Below are 16,168 nucleotides of genomic sequence, written 5' to 3'. Positions count from 1 at the left end.
AATGCTAGAGTTTGTCTGCTACCTAATTAACTGTATTAATCACAGTCCCCCAGTACACACAGTATTCACAGTGAAATAATAGTTAATAAGAGCATGAAAGTGCCAGACAGACTGCATTCCTAAGGAACCACCTTGTCATTTTTAAGGCATGTCATTCTGTCAGAATCTGTTGAGATTTTCCAGACATTTAGTGCAAATGACTTTTTGCACTATTATAAAGACATTCTTTCACATTAAAAAGCAAGACCTTTGACCAGCCAGGCATGTGTCTTTCTCATGAATTGTGTTTATGGTCCTATATTGCATGATCCCAAGTGGATGGATGCATGTTGCCATGGCAGCAGAATTAGCAGTTGCCAAAGTGAAGCGCTACAGCTGTTTTGTATGGACTGTGATGGCCACATAACAGACCTTCAGTGAAGTGCAAATGACATTTTCAGCAACACTGTCAAATTCACTTGTCTGTTTAATTGAGGTGATATAACAGTGCATAATACCAGTATTATGCTGTGAAAAATTTGAATGGGCGTTGCATCATACTTCAATGGTAAAGATGAGAGGACAGGAGAGGCAGAAAGAAAAGAAAAGCACATCAGAAAATACAAAAAACAGTACTGGTGTGTATATGTAACTTGATCCAGGGAATTTAGAGGGACATACTTTATACATTCTTATGCACATACAGTACTGTGGAAAAGTCAGAGAGCATCCTTTATTTCTTAAATTTCCAATTAATCTGGCATGACTACAAGTTATTAATTACTCAGGAGATGTTGAGGAAATTAGATATATGATAACCCACTTGAAAAAGGAAGGGAAGGTGAAAAGAAAATATTGTTGTTGTTGGACGAAAACCTTGTATCTCCAAAATGACAACTTTATAGGAGAAGAAAAAACCTACTTTACTTTTAATGCAAGTCAATGGAACCAGACTTTTTTCCAAGTAATTTCAAGTCCATTATTTTGGTCCATTCATGAAATTTACACACATTACATAGGGCCATGGGTATTTTCAAATTACCACTGCAACCTACGGGGCAGTCGTGGGCTGGAAGGTAGGGAACCAGCCCTGTGACCATAAGGTTGCCAGTTCGATCCCCTCGGCTGACAGTCCATGACTGAAGTGCCCTTGAGCAAGTCACCTAACCCCCAATTGCTCCTCGGGTGCTGTGGATAGGGCTGCCCACTGCTCTGGGCAAGTGTGCTCACTGCCCCCTAGTGTGTGTGTGTGTGTTCACTGCATGGATGGGTTAAATGTAGAGGTCTAATTTCACAGTGTGCAAACACAGTGACAAATGGTTCTCAATTCAAATTCTGTCAGAAACTGAAAAACATCAAAAATGGAGACACAAGGCTTTCTTCCGACAACAGCAATATGTGGAAAAAAATGCAGTTTCCAAACCTGGAGTTCATAGAATGAAAAGGTTATGGTAACACTTTATTTGAAGTGGGACTTGCATGGGACTTCTAACAACCTTTGCAAGATCTGGGAAAACACTAAAACGGTTACCATCAGCACTTAAACAGTAAACAGCATTTAAAGTTTTCATTTTTAAGAATAAGGTGAAAATCAAGTTCTTGCATTAGATCTGTTTCTGTCCATCCTTCCACTGTGAGAAGGCAACTCAATGCTAAGGGTGTGAAATAGGCAGAAAAGAAGAACATTTGCAAATCAAACAAAGAACCTGGTGTTCCCCCAATCATTGACAGACCACCTCAGAGTCCAAACATCAACATCATTGAATGTTAAAAAAAATATTTCTTTGGAAAACTGAAAGCAACTCTCCTAATGGAATGGAATGAATGTTATAATAAAGGCAAAGAGTGGACACACTAAATACTGAACAGATTATTTAGTCATTGAGGCTTCTATGTAATTTCCTCTCAAATATGTGTTTTCTGCTCTTATTCCTTGTGCTGAAAAACAAATAACTGGTACTTCTTGGTCATTTTGAACAGAAATGAAATAAATGCAGGCCCTCTGATGCAGACATCATTGTACCAAATGTAAAGAACCTTTTCGAATGGAAAGGTTCCATACGTCTTAAAGTTTTTCTTAGAACTGCACATTAAGTACCATTTAGGAACCTTTATGTTCTAAGACTTATAGCAGTACAGTATCTTTGGGAAGGACATTTGTCATAGCAAAGCTGGGCCGGCCTGTTTGCCCTTTTAGTCAGCCATGTTTGTTTGAATTACAGCAACACTATGCCCTTAGCAGGTGTCACTTTTCTGTCCCCAGTCTTGTTTGCTGAGGGTTTGACCTTTGTGTTCATTTTGCATAAGGGTATGGGGCAAATGCCTCAAAAAGCCCTCATGTGACCTCTTGGTGTGGAGGCTAAGTGAATGAGTAATGTCTCTCTGGTCTTCCGGACCAGGGAGCAGGTCAGTGCGCATCGCCCGACTCTGCTGTTTTTTATCCTGGCTACAAAACTGTTCCATTTTCTTACAGGCTGCACTGCTGAGAGGGGTGAGTGACATTGCTGGAGGGAGCTGATTAAGATTTTAGTCATCTATGTTGACCTTTGGATACTTCTAGGATAGATCTGGGTTTCATCTCTCTGCTCTCAGGCAGCTTGCCACTGTACTCAAGCGTGGATTACATATTTATTCATTCATTTAGTTTTGTTCAGTTCAATGCAGTTTATTATTTGCCATTTGTAGCCTATAAAAATACCTGTGTTTAAATTTAAGCACTGGGGAACACTCTGGAATCTGGGAGAGTTATTTTTATCTCATATATGCATCATATTTGCTACACACACACACACACACACACACACACACACATATATATATATATATATATATATATATATGTGCAGAAAATTGCCCAATCAGAATTTTTTGCCCTATTTTTGCTTGATACAGCTGCACAACACTCTGTGGTCATCATTGTCTGCGTCTCCTCTCCATGATGCATCATATATTTTCAATAAAAGACAGATCTAGACTGCAGGCAGACCTTTCAAGCACATGCACTATATAATATCTAAGAAGCCATGCTGTTGTAGCACATGCAGAGACCTGGCACTGTCATGCTGAAATAACTATGGACTTCTCAAGAAAAGGTGTGGTCTTGATGGCAGCATATGTCTCTCTAAAATCTCAGTATATGCCTCCTCACATATGCAGGTCACCCATGCTGTGGACACAGATGCAACTGTACCATAACAGATGTTGCCTTTTGCACCTTTCTGATAAAAATCTGGATGGGGCCTTTTCTTAAAATATTCTTTTTGAACTGTTTGACCATTCTTTCATGACGTTTGGCAAGTGGTGAGCCACAACCCATCTTTCCTTGCAAAGACTGAACATTTGGTGGATGGTGCTTTTATTAAAAATTATCCCTCATCTGTTATCAGTTCACCTGCTTATTGTGGAATGTTTATTTTGCCCTGTTTTGAGTGTGTTACTGGCATCATTTAAAATATGTCTATATTCACAAAAACAATCACGTTGGTCAGCCAAAACATTAAAAGTCATTTCTTTGTACTTTTGTCAGTTAAATAATTGTCCAAGAGAATTAAGAAATCACAGATTCTTGTTTTTATTGCATTTTACATAATGTCCTTACTTTTTTCAAGGAAATGGGGTTTGTATATAATACAATAGAAGAATACAAAAGAAAGATAAAGCATAGCAGAATAAAATAATGGTCACATCAGTCTAAAACAGCAATCTTAGACATACTACATATTGCACAGAAAAGTCTGTCCATTTGTACAGTTCTAGGACGTTCTTCAAACTTCAAAATCAAACATGTACATCTCATTTACAACAATGGTTCTTTAAAGAACCAACCATTGAAAGGTTCTTTAGGAGACCAGAAGTATTTCTACTATGACATCGCATCAAGAGCCCTTTTGGCAGTGAAACTACTTAATCTCTAGTATGTTATTTCGCATGTCACTGTAATGTGTAGATAAAGCTACTCCTAGACAGCTGTCATCTTGCCTGTGTTCTCATCCATGGGGGATGGTAAAGTTGAGTAATTTTGGACCCAGTCCTCTTAAATGGGTCAAACCAGACCTGGAAAGTGCTGACCTACTTCAGGATAGAACTGGTCAAGTTGGAGAACGTGGGGGAGGGGAGGGGTGCACGTGGGCGCTCTCTATGATCTACAGCTGTGGAAGGGCTGCTTATGAAACAGACCTTTGAAAAAAAAAGAGCATTTTGTGTGACAGATACATTTTCATAAAGCGTGGGTACAATAAGGCCATGAACCCGCAGGAGAAACACTGTGAGTTTTATGTTGTGTCAGGGGGAGGGAGCCGGTCCGAATGAACAGCCTCGCCTGTGTCTCCCATCCAGCTGTGTGCATTCCGTCCGACGCCCCACATTCCAGAAAGGAGAATTGCTCAATCCTGTTCCCCCACACCTTCCACCTCCCCCTCCCTGAGCATGGCTGAGCATATGGACTTCAGTTCAGGAGGTGCTGGAGGAACAAGCATTTGCAGGTACAGTATGTGTGGAAGAATGGAAAAGTCATTACAAACGTATCCCCAGCTTCCCAGACCCAAATTAGGCCTAAGCTTAAAGGACCTGTTTCCTACATTTTTTCTGGTATTTCTGTCTCCCAGGTCAACTGACGACATTTGTCTGTGTGCTAAAAACAGTGGGAATTCATTTTTATATGACCCTTTTCCAGCCTCTCTTTACCCCTACCATTACATCACACTCCATGTTTCCATGATATGGGTCTTTTAACAATGATACTGGCATCGCAATTCAACCTAAGACTAGGTTTATTCCATGTCTGTGAAACTGACCTCTAGTATACCACACTGTAGGATGGCACTAAGGCTGTACACACTGAGCTGAGCAAATGTGTAAACACTACACTGGAAACATTCACCAGAAAAAAAGAGGCATTATTGATTGTCTAATGGGGTACATAAATATGTCTCACAGCTCGCCATGCACTGCTACTCACTATGAAGGACTCTGTGTATTGACCAACATACAAACATACCACACTTCCTCCACACACACATTCCCTTCACATGCTTTTCCAGGTCACACTATCCTTTATTGTATAAACACAAGTACACACACACTCATGCAGCTTAGAACTGCTTGGAAATGACATACACGCTCTCACTGTTAAACAGTAAACAATAAACAGAATTACAAATTGCCTCACTGTTCAACAGAAACAGCCATAATACATGCATAATACAACATGCTTATACAATGCATACCATACAAGCCAATTTAATTGCCTGATTCACAGTAGACCTGTGAAGTCTAGAAATTTGAAAACACAAAAAAGCTAAAATGCTGTATAAAGATAGATGGATGAATTAACAGATGGACAGCTAAATATAGTCTCTATTTTTTTTTATTTAGTCTGTCCACTCTTATCATGCTTTGTGGACAGGTGGACAGGCAGAGACCAGGCCTCAGCAACTTTCACTGTGTTTGGGATTTTTCTTTGAAAAAATAAAACCAAGCCTTCCAAAAAGACAGGCAGCTGTAATAAAGGGAAAGAAAGGATACACTAAATTCTGGGAGAAAAACAGATTATATGAGGCTTTTGTGTAATGTTTTGTTAAATTTATGTCCTCTTGACTCTGAAAAATGAGTAACGTATTGGTCATTTTGACTCAAAATTAAATAAATGAGTGGTGGTCTCTGACTTTTGCGCAGTACTGTAGATAGATAGACTGACTTTTGTGTGAAGATGTTTTTTTTTCTATCATGCCCACTTTTGATGCATTGGCCAGGCCATGAAAAATGTGCAAACACAATTCTCCCAAGGTGCACATTCTCACCTTGATTCAGATCTCTGTTTCTCATTTCGACTGCCTTGAGAAACGGGTGTCCTAGAACAAAGCCTTTAATTCCGGCATAATTATTCATATTTGCTCAAATTAGAATTTTTAACTGCTGTTCTTGCTGCTGACACACATTTGATTGTTCATGCAGAAGGGGGTTTAGTATCTTTGGGCCTCACAATACTATTAACATCTGAGGCTGGCCGTAGTAACCATCTGGCCATGAATTTCATTCTGCTCTGTCTGTGTGGGCAGCCTGGACTGGATTAATCATTGACAGAGTGGTCCAGTGCTGATGTGTAGGCTCCTGGTTTGTTGCATCAGCTTCAAACCCAGTGGTATATATGTTCTCCAAGACGCACATACACTGGCTATTTTTCACAGTGTACTGTCTGGTGTCAGATTAATAACTTTATTGGCCATTCAATGAGGGCGCTAGTATTCTTACTTGTTTAAGGTTGAAATAAATGGGAGCATGAATGTCAATTGTACTGTCATTATACTGCCAAACTGTATGTCATCAGAATGTGCAAAATATTAAGCTAGCGAAGAAAGATGATGGGCCTCAAGCAAGAATGTTAAAGGGGAATTCCAACCAAAATGTCTGCGTAATCCAATCATTAAGGTGTAAACAAAGTCATTCAGAGTCATTTGATATAAAATGTGCTGTTCTAGTGAAAATGACAGTCAGAATTGTTCACAACATTGATGATAGGCACCAGACATCTGAAGTGTTTAATGTCTCTTCTGCATCTAAATACTACCTCACAGAATGCTACTACATCAAATGGTTATGAAAAACCTACCTAATGTCTAAGGCAGTGTTGTATGATAGTTTTGAGAGAACGTTTTGGTCTAAAACATATTGAAGTGTCAGTGAAGAAGAAGAGACTGGAAACTTTAAGGTAAATTCTCTTTTATTGAACAGGCAGCAAGGGAGAACCACTGCTCTGTGCAAACCAAGCAGCCAGGAAGCAGGCAGGTCACTTATAGTCATCAAATCTCTGTACATAGTAGACAATTAACCCACAGCCCAGCACAGAATGACATAAACAACATCTTAAACCAAAATGAACACATCACGGTCTCTCTTCACCAGGAACATAACACCTTCCGAGAGCACTCTTTGCACTGCCCCGTTTGCATGGCCGTGCCGCCCATGTTCCTAGGAAAGTGTGGCCAGTACCACGGATCTACAAGGGTCAGCCATTCTGGTGAACTCAAAGAGAGACACCACCCACCCAACACAGCAGGGTCAAGAATGTCCACCATCCTGGACAACACAAATTACATGGGTTGTGTGCTCCTCAGCCATGTCCACACATCCAGTCATCTTTTGGGATGCTACAGAACTCCCCACAGCTCATTGCACTGTCAATGCTGCCAAGGATGGTGCTTGTGAGTGCTGGGGCTGGACTGTCTGCCTCGGTAGATTGAAGGCCAGCCAGTGCAGTAGGCTGCTGTAGCCAGCTCAGCTTCTCTGGCAGTGGCACGCTCAAGAAGGGCCTCAGTGTCAACTCCTCTGGTGTTGCCCCTTCGAATGCCATCAGGGAGGACGACACCTGAAGCTTTGCATGTTAAAGGTGAATGCCCTTTTATTGAACAGGCAGCAAGACAAAAACACCACTAAGTGCTGATGTCGGCCCACACTTTACAGCTATAACAGCTTCAACTCTTCTGTGAAGGCTTTCCACAAGGTTTAGGAGTGTGTTTATGGGAATTTTTGACCATTCTTCAGAAGCACATTTGTGAGGTCAGACACTGATGTTGGATGAGAAGGCCTGGCTTGCAGTCTCCGCTCTAATTCATCCCAAAGGTGTTCTGTCAGGTTGAGGTCAGGACTCTGTGCAGGCCTGTCAAGTTCTTCCATATCAAACTTGCTCATCCATGTCTTTATGGACCTTGCTTTGTGCATGGGTGCACAGTCATGTTAGAACAGGAAGGGGCCATCCCCAAACTGTTCCCACAAAGTTGGGAGCATGAAATTGTCCAAAATCTCTTGGTCTGCTAAAGCATTGAGTTTTTTTTCACTGGAAATAAAGGGCCAAGCCCAAATCCTGAAAAACAGTCCCACACCATAATCCCCCCTCCACCAAACTTTACACTTGGCACAATGCAGTCAGACAAGTACCGTTCTTCTGGCAACCACCAAACCCAGACTCGTCCATCAGATTGCCAGACAGAGAAGCGTGATTTGTCACTCCAGAGAACACATCTCCACCGCTCTAGGGTCCAGTGGCGGCGCTTTACACCACTGCATTCGACGCTTTCCATTGTGCTTGGTGATGTAAGGTAACTGCTCGGCCATGGATACCAATTCCATGAAGCTCTCTACATTGTCCTTGAGCTAATCTGAAGGCCACATGAAGTTTGGAGGTCCAGTGTGTGTGTGTATGTGTGTAAAATGTAGAATATATATGAAAATATATGTGTAAATGTATTAGATAGATAGATAGATAGATAGATAGATAGATAGATAGATAGATAGATAGATAGATAGAAACATGTAAATATATACATATATGTTACATTATAACATTGTCAACATTACATAAAAACTCAGACACACGTGTAGGTTCACTGATTATTTTGGACAATCAAAAAATCTACATTTGCATTAGAGACTTTGCGATATATGGGTTCCTATTTTGGCGTCCGCTGCCACGAGCTCAGCGTTTCACAGGCAGCTCAGTGTGCATGGCATGCAAAGTTGCACCTACATGCGTCACCCCCTCTCTTTCAAAAGGATGTTTGTTGCTGTCATTGTTGTTGTTTATGTTGTTATTTGTTAATGCAAGCTGTGCTTATGATTAGATTGTGCTGAAATTTTAAGAAATGTAATGGTGATTAAAATAGGTTGGGAAAACACGAGGCAAACCATCTGTTTGTAAAACTATTCAATAATTGTGCAACACGGTCTAGACAAATCTGAAATGATCATTCACGCAAAAAATAAATAAATAAATAAAAATGAGAAATATTAGAAATGTTCTGAAAATTTTCTGAACGTACGACTCGGTCAGCGCGAGGACCAACGCGTGCAGCCTGGAATCGTCAGCCGACCAATGGCTGGAGCGGGTGGTTCTGACGTCATGGGGGCGGGTCGGAAGCGCGCTGGCCGTGTGCGTGGAGAGCAGAGCGAGCCGAGAGCAGTCTGCTCCCGCACCGCACCGCACCGAGCTGGGCATGTGCGCCTCTCCTCGCCGTCGATGGACGTGACTCACAGCAGCCGAGCCAGCAGCAGCAGCAGCAGCAGCGCACCGCGGGAGAGGATGTTTTGCTGAAATAAGGGATAGGCCTCGGCGAGTCGGCCGTCCCTTCTTTTTTCCACTCTCTGGCATCCACATCGTCGCCAAACTCAGCGATTCCGCAGGAATAAAAAGGAAAAGTCGTCGAGGACATCGACTTCCTAATAAAAACCATACGCAAAACAACTCCGGGAGGCTGGCAATCCAGATGGTTCTCTTGCCATTTTGGGCAGACAGCATGGTGAGCAGAGCTGCATGGAAATGATTTGTGGAAGAAGAGGAAGGCCGCTGCTACTGAAGGAAACCGGAGCTCTTTCTCAGGAAATCTGATCCCACTCACCGGTTAGCAGGCTAGCTGCCTTTTCTGCTAGCGAGCACTTTTCGCCATTTCATGGTGATTTCTTCTCCACACTGGACAAAACATAGTCTCGCAAGTGTGTGCAGCAGCATTCCGAGCATTGTGCACTCGGGCTCCAATGGCTTCTATAGCTGCATCGCAGAATTAACTAACTAACTATCAGACCAACCAGCTGAAGACAGAACTCGCTATTATACCCAGCTTTGGCGCTCAGGCCTTAACTTACCTTGCTCTCTGCAGTCAGTTAACTTTTTGCTGCTATAAGTGGAGGATTACGCCTGTCTCTTTCGAAACCCAAGCAAAAACTAACGCCAACACTCATGCAGAGCTCTTTCAGCTCGCACAGTAGTCACGCTTCAGTTAAATCGCACCGACATTGTTCAGTCGCTGATAGACGGACTGCACGCACTTCGGGCTCGTAGCAAAGAGTAATGTTAGGGCACAGCAGCGCCAAAGCCTCCCCAAACAGGCATTACTAACTCGGATCGAGGAATTTTCATCCTTTTCTTTATGCATTTTTTGTTGCAGTAGAGCAGCCACATTATATCTGCAGCCCAAGTTCGTTTCCTCTCTCCACCCCCCTCCCCTCCGATTCAGACATCAACCCCCTCTCCCTTAGGACAACTCTCATCTACCACTCATGAACATACAGAGGTCAAATCCCATTAACATTTCGCGTTATGGGAGATCGAGGCACAAAGCGCACGAATTTGAGGAGTTGTCTTGCCTAAGGACTACAGAGTCGAACCAGAGCTTCAGCCCCAATTTAGGATCCCCCAGCCCCCCGGAGACCCCGGACTCGTCTCACTGCATTTCGTGCATTGGAAATTACCTTTTGTTGGAGCCGCTTGAGGGAGACCACGTTTTCAGGGCCGCCCACTTGCACAGTGGGGAAGAGCTAGTCTGCAAGGTAAGCCTATTCCTGCCCTGCAATCACAATCATTTCACTGTCTTGGGGGTCCTATGATGGTGGTAAAGCCATTTGGGCTATTAAGGGATATTAGTCTGTGCCAAGGAAATCTGACCTCGAAGGTCATTGGGAAGCTTGAATTATGTTATCTGGCGACACCTGGCTCAGAGAATATGGACAGACGCCTCTAGACTGCTCCATGCAGTGAAACTGCTAAATAAGCTGTTTAATGTGTGTTGGAATATTCTATGGTGCTTGTAATAGAGAAGGTCTGAGTAATGGAAAGGCTTAGCAAGCGCTTGGCCAGCTCACACCTCTCGCTTCTGCTCTGTTGACTCTCTTGATCATGTTTCCTCATGTAACGTTGACAAAAGAAGCGAGTAACAGTGTCCGATGGACAAACTCGGAGGTTGCCATGGTGTTCTGAGTAGAGATCAGGCTGGATGTGGCTGATGTGGCCATGCACTCTACTGTGTGTCCTATAAGTAAATGCCACGACGTGGTTGTTTCTAAAAGTCATCAATCTGTATACCTGCTGTATTCCTGCAGATACATGAGTAACCAGATCAAGCGTGTAGAGCTCACCTTTTTTGTTATGTGACCGGTTCAAAGGGAATGCTGTGAGGTGTAATAGACAGGGGTCACGTGAGCAGTAATTCAAATGACCCTCTTTATATCTTGATAAGAACTGGGCCTCTGATGTCCACCGTCAACATACTATATTTGTCCAGCCTCCCGTTCTATGTGTCTGTTACTAAGCAACATCAAAGATCAATCTCCGTTTTGGAGAGGCTTAAAATTGCTGCAGCGGTGTATGCCTTGCCTTTCAATGCTGCATGGATTGCAGTCCTTTTGTCTCTGAACTCTCCATTGTCTTTCTAAAAACGGAGGCTTCTTTTGAGGTGAAAAAGTCACATGGTAATCGACATTTCTCACACCAATTTCCAGGGGTACCAGAGCCTTTTAGGGCAGTAACTTTGCACAGTTTGATATCCAATTGTCTCTGAATCAGTGACTGTGTCTGATTGGATGCAAAATGCTCTTGTGTCTCTTTCCAGGCATTTGATATCAGTCGATATCAAGAGTCACTGGCTGCCTACTTTGTGCTGGGCGCCCACCAGAACATCAACCAAGTAGTGGAGATTCTCCTGGGGGACACGCGGGCGTACGTGTTCTTTGAGAGGAGCCATGGGGACATGCATTCGTTCGTCCGCACTTGCAAGAAGCTGCGAGAGGAAGAGGCTGCCAGACTCTTCTATCAGATAGTGTCGGCCGTGGCACACTGCCATGACAATGGCCTGGTTCTCAGAGACCTTAAGCTGAGGAAGTTCGTCTTTAAGAATGAGGAAAGGTAAGGAGAAAACCCTTCATGCTTTCAGGCTTTGATATTACATCACAGTAATGTGTTAAAGGTGGCTGAGTATGCAGTGCTTGTGAGTTTTGCTGTCCTGTTTAATAGATAGCTGTGCATGAAAAGAGCTTTTGGGTAATGTTGCATGGTCACCATAAATTTTATGTTAAATATGGAAAACAGTGCCTCCGCTCCAGTACGCTCCACTAGACTAGGCAAATTGGAGTGTAAAATGCAGCTACTTGCCACTAAAATCAGGCTGATGTAATAGCAGAGTACAATTTGGGTGGTCTTTCCATTTAATCTAAACGGTAGTAGCACCTTCGGCCAAATGAGTCACCTCAGCTAGATTTCCTGTGGCACAGCACTTGGAAAGGGAGTCTGTGTGACCATGGCTGTAAATGTGAGCTCAGTGACCTTACTGTTCTCATGCACTGTAGCTTGGTATGCCAATGCCACGCCTCCCTAATGATTGATGGCAGACTGGAGTGATAGACATGACCAAGGTGGGAAGTTCTGCTTTGGTCTGAAATGAAATACCAAGTGCACACCAAGATGGGAACAGGGAGCCAGACAGAATATGATCTTTTGCTCAAAGCAGACTGCTGTGCAGCTCTGCTGGGTTTCTGACCTGGTTATGTCACAGAGGACACTTATAACCTTATGTTGTAATATGTAAGGGTCCGGTTTCCCAGTGTAATAAGTCTAATCTTAGAGAAATTTGCAATGCCAAGGAAGATCCGCCATTAAATGTTTGTAGGCATAGCTTTTAATTAACATCAAGCCCTGTTTGTGCAATCCAGAAGTCATTGAAATAGTTTTACGAGGCCTGTCTTGTTTTAACCTGATGTAAGCCAGTGTGCTTTTCATACCCAGCATGTGCGCGTGTGTGGTTTTTCCACTGTGCGGTAGAGGTGTGAGTCACGTACACTGAATGTCATTTAAGGATTATTTTCAGCTGGCAGCTCTGCTGTTATACTCCAGCCCTCGACTGCCGGACAGCTACGGAACTAGGGGTCAAAGGGTCAGTTCAGCGAGTGCACGCTCCACTCACTTTTACATTTCAGCTTACTTGGATGCCTGATCCTTTAAAGTTAAATGCAACTGAAGATGCAAAAGCTGCAGAAGCATAAGACCAGTTAGACCAGTGCTTTACAGTTTGGTTATGCACAGTAGAGCATGCTTTTTATTCAGTTAAGAAATGATAAGTGAATTTTATTAAGTTTAGGGAAAGTGTGGAATACAGGGATTTTCCATTTATTGTTTGATTACTTGAGGATTCCAGGTTCCACTGATTATACCTGATTCCCTGTCTCATATTGCAGGGCGTAGGTATGGCTGCTGGAATCCCATAGATTTTACTGTACTATCTGCTTTCATTAAAATTCAGAGCAGGGATCATTGTTTCCCTGAGAGAAGGCTGCTCTTTGTCCCTTATGCTGATGGGAATATCCAGGGGCAGTCATTTGTTTCATTACTTTATACTGTCATGGGGATTTGTCATCCAATATATGTTGTACTGTCTTGAAAGAACAATTTGCCCTGAAGAGAAGTGCGCATATCTTCCCTGAATGACAGAAAAGACTTTTTAAAGTTGTTTTTCTAATTTGTGTGGGTTTTTTCTTTGTGCCCTTAGGAGCCTTGTTAAGTTGGAGAGTTTGGAAGACACATATCTCCTGGAAGGAAGTGATGACTCTCTCTCAGACAAACATGGCTGTCCAGCCTATGTAAGCCCGGAGATCCTCAGTGCCAGTGGCAGCTACTCGGGGAAAGCGGCGGATGTGTGGAGTCTAGGCGTCATGCTGTATACTATCCTCGTCGGGCGCTACCCCTTCCATGATGTGGAGCCCAGCTCGCTCTTCAGCAAGATCCGCCGCGGCCAGTTCAGCATCCCCGAGACGTTAACGCCCAAGGCCCGCTGCCTGATCCGCAGCATCCTCCGGCGCGAGCCGGCAGAACGTCTGACCTCTCGGGAGATCCTGGAGCACCCGTGGTTCCTGGCTGCCACCAGCCAAGCTGGGACCGGCAGCAGCAGAGGAGAGCGGGACGCGGACCAGATGGTGCCAGAGGCCAACATGGAGGAGGAGCTGGAGCAGTACTTCAGCTGAGCAGCACAAAAAAACCAGACATTTTGCCACGTGTTTTAGATGATAAAAGAAAAGTTAACAGAATACACTCATTGCAACGGTGTCTATCTTTATCACTCATTCCATCAAGAAACCTGAAAGGTCTGGCTTGATGGTGTGGAACACCTTCAGCAAGAGCTTCTGGGCAATGCAAATGTTAATGTTAAGTAATGTAGCAGGACTTACAACTATCTTTAGTTTGAGTTTTATATTTTAATTTTAAGTGGTGCTTATGAGATGTACGAGTCACATTAAGCTACAAAAGAAATAACACGACGGCACAGGAGGCCTCAGCCAAGGAGAACAAAACCATGAGGCAAAGTGCAACCACTCCTGTTCATCAAGTATATGACATTGTCTCCAGATACCGAACTTTACTTCAAAAACATTTTGTTGGCTGTATCTATATTTATTCTTTGTAATTTTTTTTAAAAAGTATATTACTTACACCATTCTGCTCGTTCATAGCCTTATAGGCCTATACTATAAAATGTATGTGCCGGCTATTAGTAGAATTACAAAAATACGTTTGTAATTTCTTCTCTTCAGGCTTGTTTTCCCTTCATTGTGTAATTATGTTAACTTGCATCGTTTCTGTCTTTCATGTAAGGCTGCACTACGACAGCTATTTGTGTTGCATTAAGCTATTCCTCTTTTCTCTTCAAATGTTACTGCTGCTTTATTTCTGCTCTAGCCTGAACGGAACCTTTCTCCTTGAGCCTCCAAACGTGACGAGCACTTGACTTGCTTAGGCTAGGTGAACGGTCCATTCCATCTCTCTAGACTAGCATCTATTTAAATTTTTTCTTTCTTATGCAGGATTAAAAATTATTTTTTTTCCTTCTAATTTAAAATAACTACTATATTTAAAAAAATACTTGCAGGGTTTTCTCTTTAGTTTCAGTTTCCACAAATATTGTAGGCAATACTTTTGACACAGGACAGTTACGAAGTTAAGGCATTAAAGACTGTCCCAAGGTTTAGAAACCATATAACTTTAGTGCCAGTATTTGTGCCCCGCAACCACCTATGCTGATAGTGTTTTTCTTTCCTTTTTTTTTTTTTGTTTTGTTTTATTTATTTATTTTTTTTCCCATTTAGGTTTTGACTCCACAACAGTAAAATGATGTTACTACGACTACACTGTCTCCAGTACCTCATGTTAATTTTCTACTGCCTGCGTAGGTTCTGTGAAATGATCATGTTCTGAATGGGTACATGTGGACATGTTTTGTCGTATATAAATGTTACTTGAAATCGTGGTATCTAGTCAACGGCATGTGCCCTTTTTGAATGCTATAGCCTGCCTAGTGGGGGGGGCGGGGAAGCGGTTGTTTTGTTTTTTGATTTTTTTTTTAATACTTTATTTTTTCCTCCCCCTTTCTTTTCTGAAAGCAAATTCTTGCAAACAGTCTATAAAAAAATACTAGGAGGTCTAAGTTGCTTCTGTAAGCATAGGTTTATTATTATTGTTAATAATATTATTATTTTTAAAATATGCATTTTTGGTAGGAAAAACTGCCCATTCTTTAGTTGGTGCTGATTAGGTGCTAATGTTGAAGGAGATTTTTATTTTCTTCTGTTTTGCTCTCTCTTGTTTTGTTTTGTTTTGAAGGGGGGGCGTGCATGGTGGGATATCTGCCTCAGATGCTCTGATTGTAATGTAACTGATTTTGGTGTTTTGTCCAAATTTATTCGGTAAATAAATTGTGAACTGCACACTGAAATTTTATACTCTTTTTCTCTGTTCTGAGAACTGAATTAATCTGTAATAGGCACACCAGCTTGGTGCTGAATAACCATGAGCTTGGTTATACATTGCACAAAGTATTACAAAACGTCTTCCCACACTGCAGTAAACATGCACAACAGCTGCTATACACTCACTGAAAGGCCCAATGTGTTTTCATACATATAGATTTGTCCCTAATATTCATGTATGCTGGGTCTTCCATTCTGTTGAGTCAAACTCTCAGTTCAGTCATGCTGGTATTTTTCCTTTGAATTCGTAGTATACAGGATTTTGTCCCATGAGTGCCGGATCTCATTGGTATGGCAGCTGCTAAATATGCCTGGAGCCCACGAGGGATAATCCAGCAGATAAAGATTTTAAGGCTTATGTGTTGGGGTATTTTATGTGATCTGCAGCAGGATGGAATGATGACTGGGGCATCATCTATATTAAAATGGAATATACTTCAATATTGTTGATACATTAAAACTAATGTAAAAAAGTAAAAACAAGGGCAAATCCTTTAGAGAACAGGCTTCTGCACATTATACTACACAATTACTCTTTATATGCTGAATTTAACATCCTAGGGAAAAAAAACAAAATGTGGCCTGTGCAAATTATAGCACGTTATATTTTGGTTTTTTTCCAGCATGTAAACCA

General features: G+C 42.2%; 1 protein-coding gene across 1 annotated transcript; it reads left to right on the top strand.

The window, feature by feature from the left end:
• Positions 1-8,888: 8,888 nt before the first annotated feature.
• Positions 8,889-15,505, top strand: trib2 (tribbles pseudokinase 2). Its single transcript, XM_017683677.1, has 3 exons — positions 8,889-10,296; positions 11,355-11,647; positions 13,284-15,505. Exons 1-3 carry the CDS (start codon positions 10,027-10,029, stop codon positions 13,753-13,755), a joined length of 1,035 nt encoding a protein of 344 aa, XP_017539166.1. The 5' UTR covers positions 8,889-10,026; the 3' UTR covers positions 13,756-15,505.
• The last annotated feature ends 663 nt before the right edge of the window (positions 15,506-16,168 follow it).

The sequence above is a fragment of the Pygocentrus nattereri genome, chromosome 4 (genome assembly GCF_015220715.1).
Source record: "Pygocentrus nattereri isolate fPygNat1 chromosome 4, fPygNat1.pri, whole genome shotgun sequence".
Taxonomy (NCBI): domain Eukaryota; kingdom Metazoa; phylum Chordata; class Actinopteri; order Characiformes; family Serrasalmidae; genus Pygocentrus; species Pygocentrus nattereri.
Note: the sequence above shows the minus strand (reverse complement) of the source record. Positions and strands in the feature narration are given on the sequence as shown.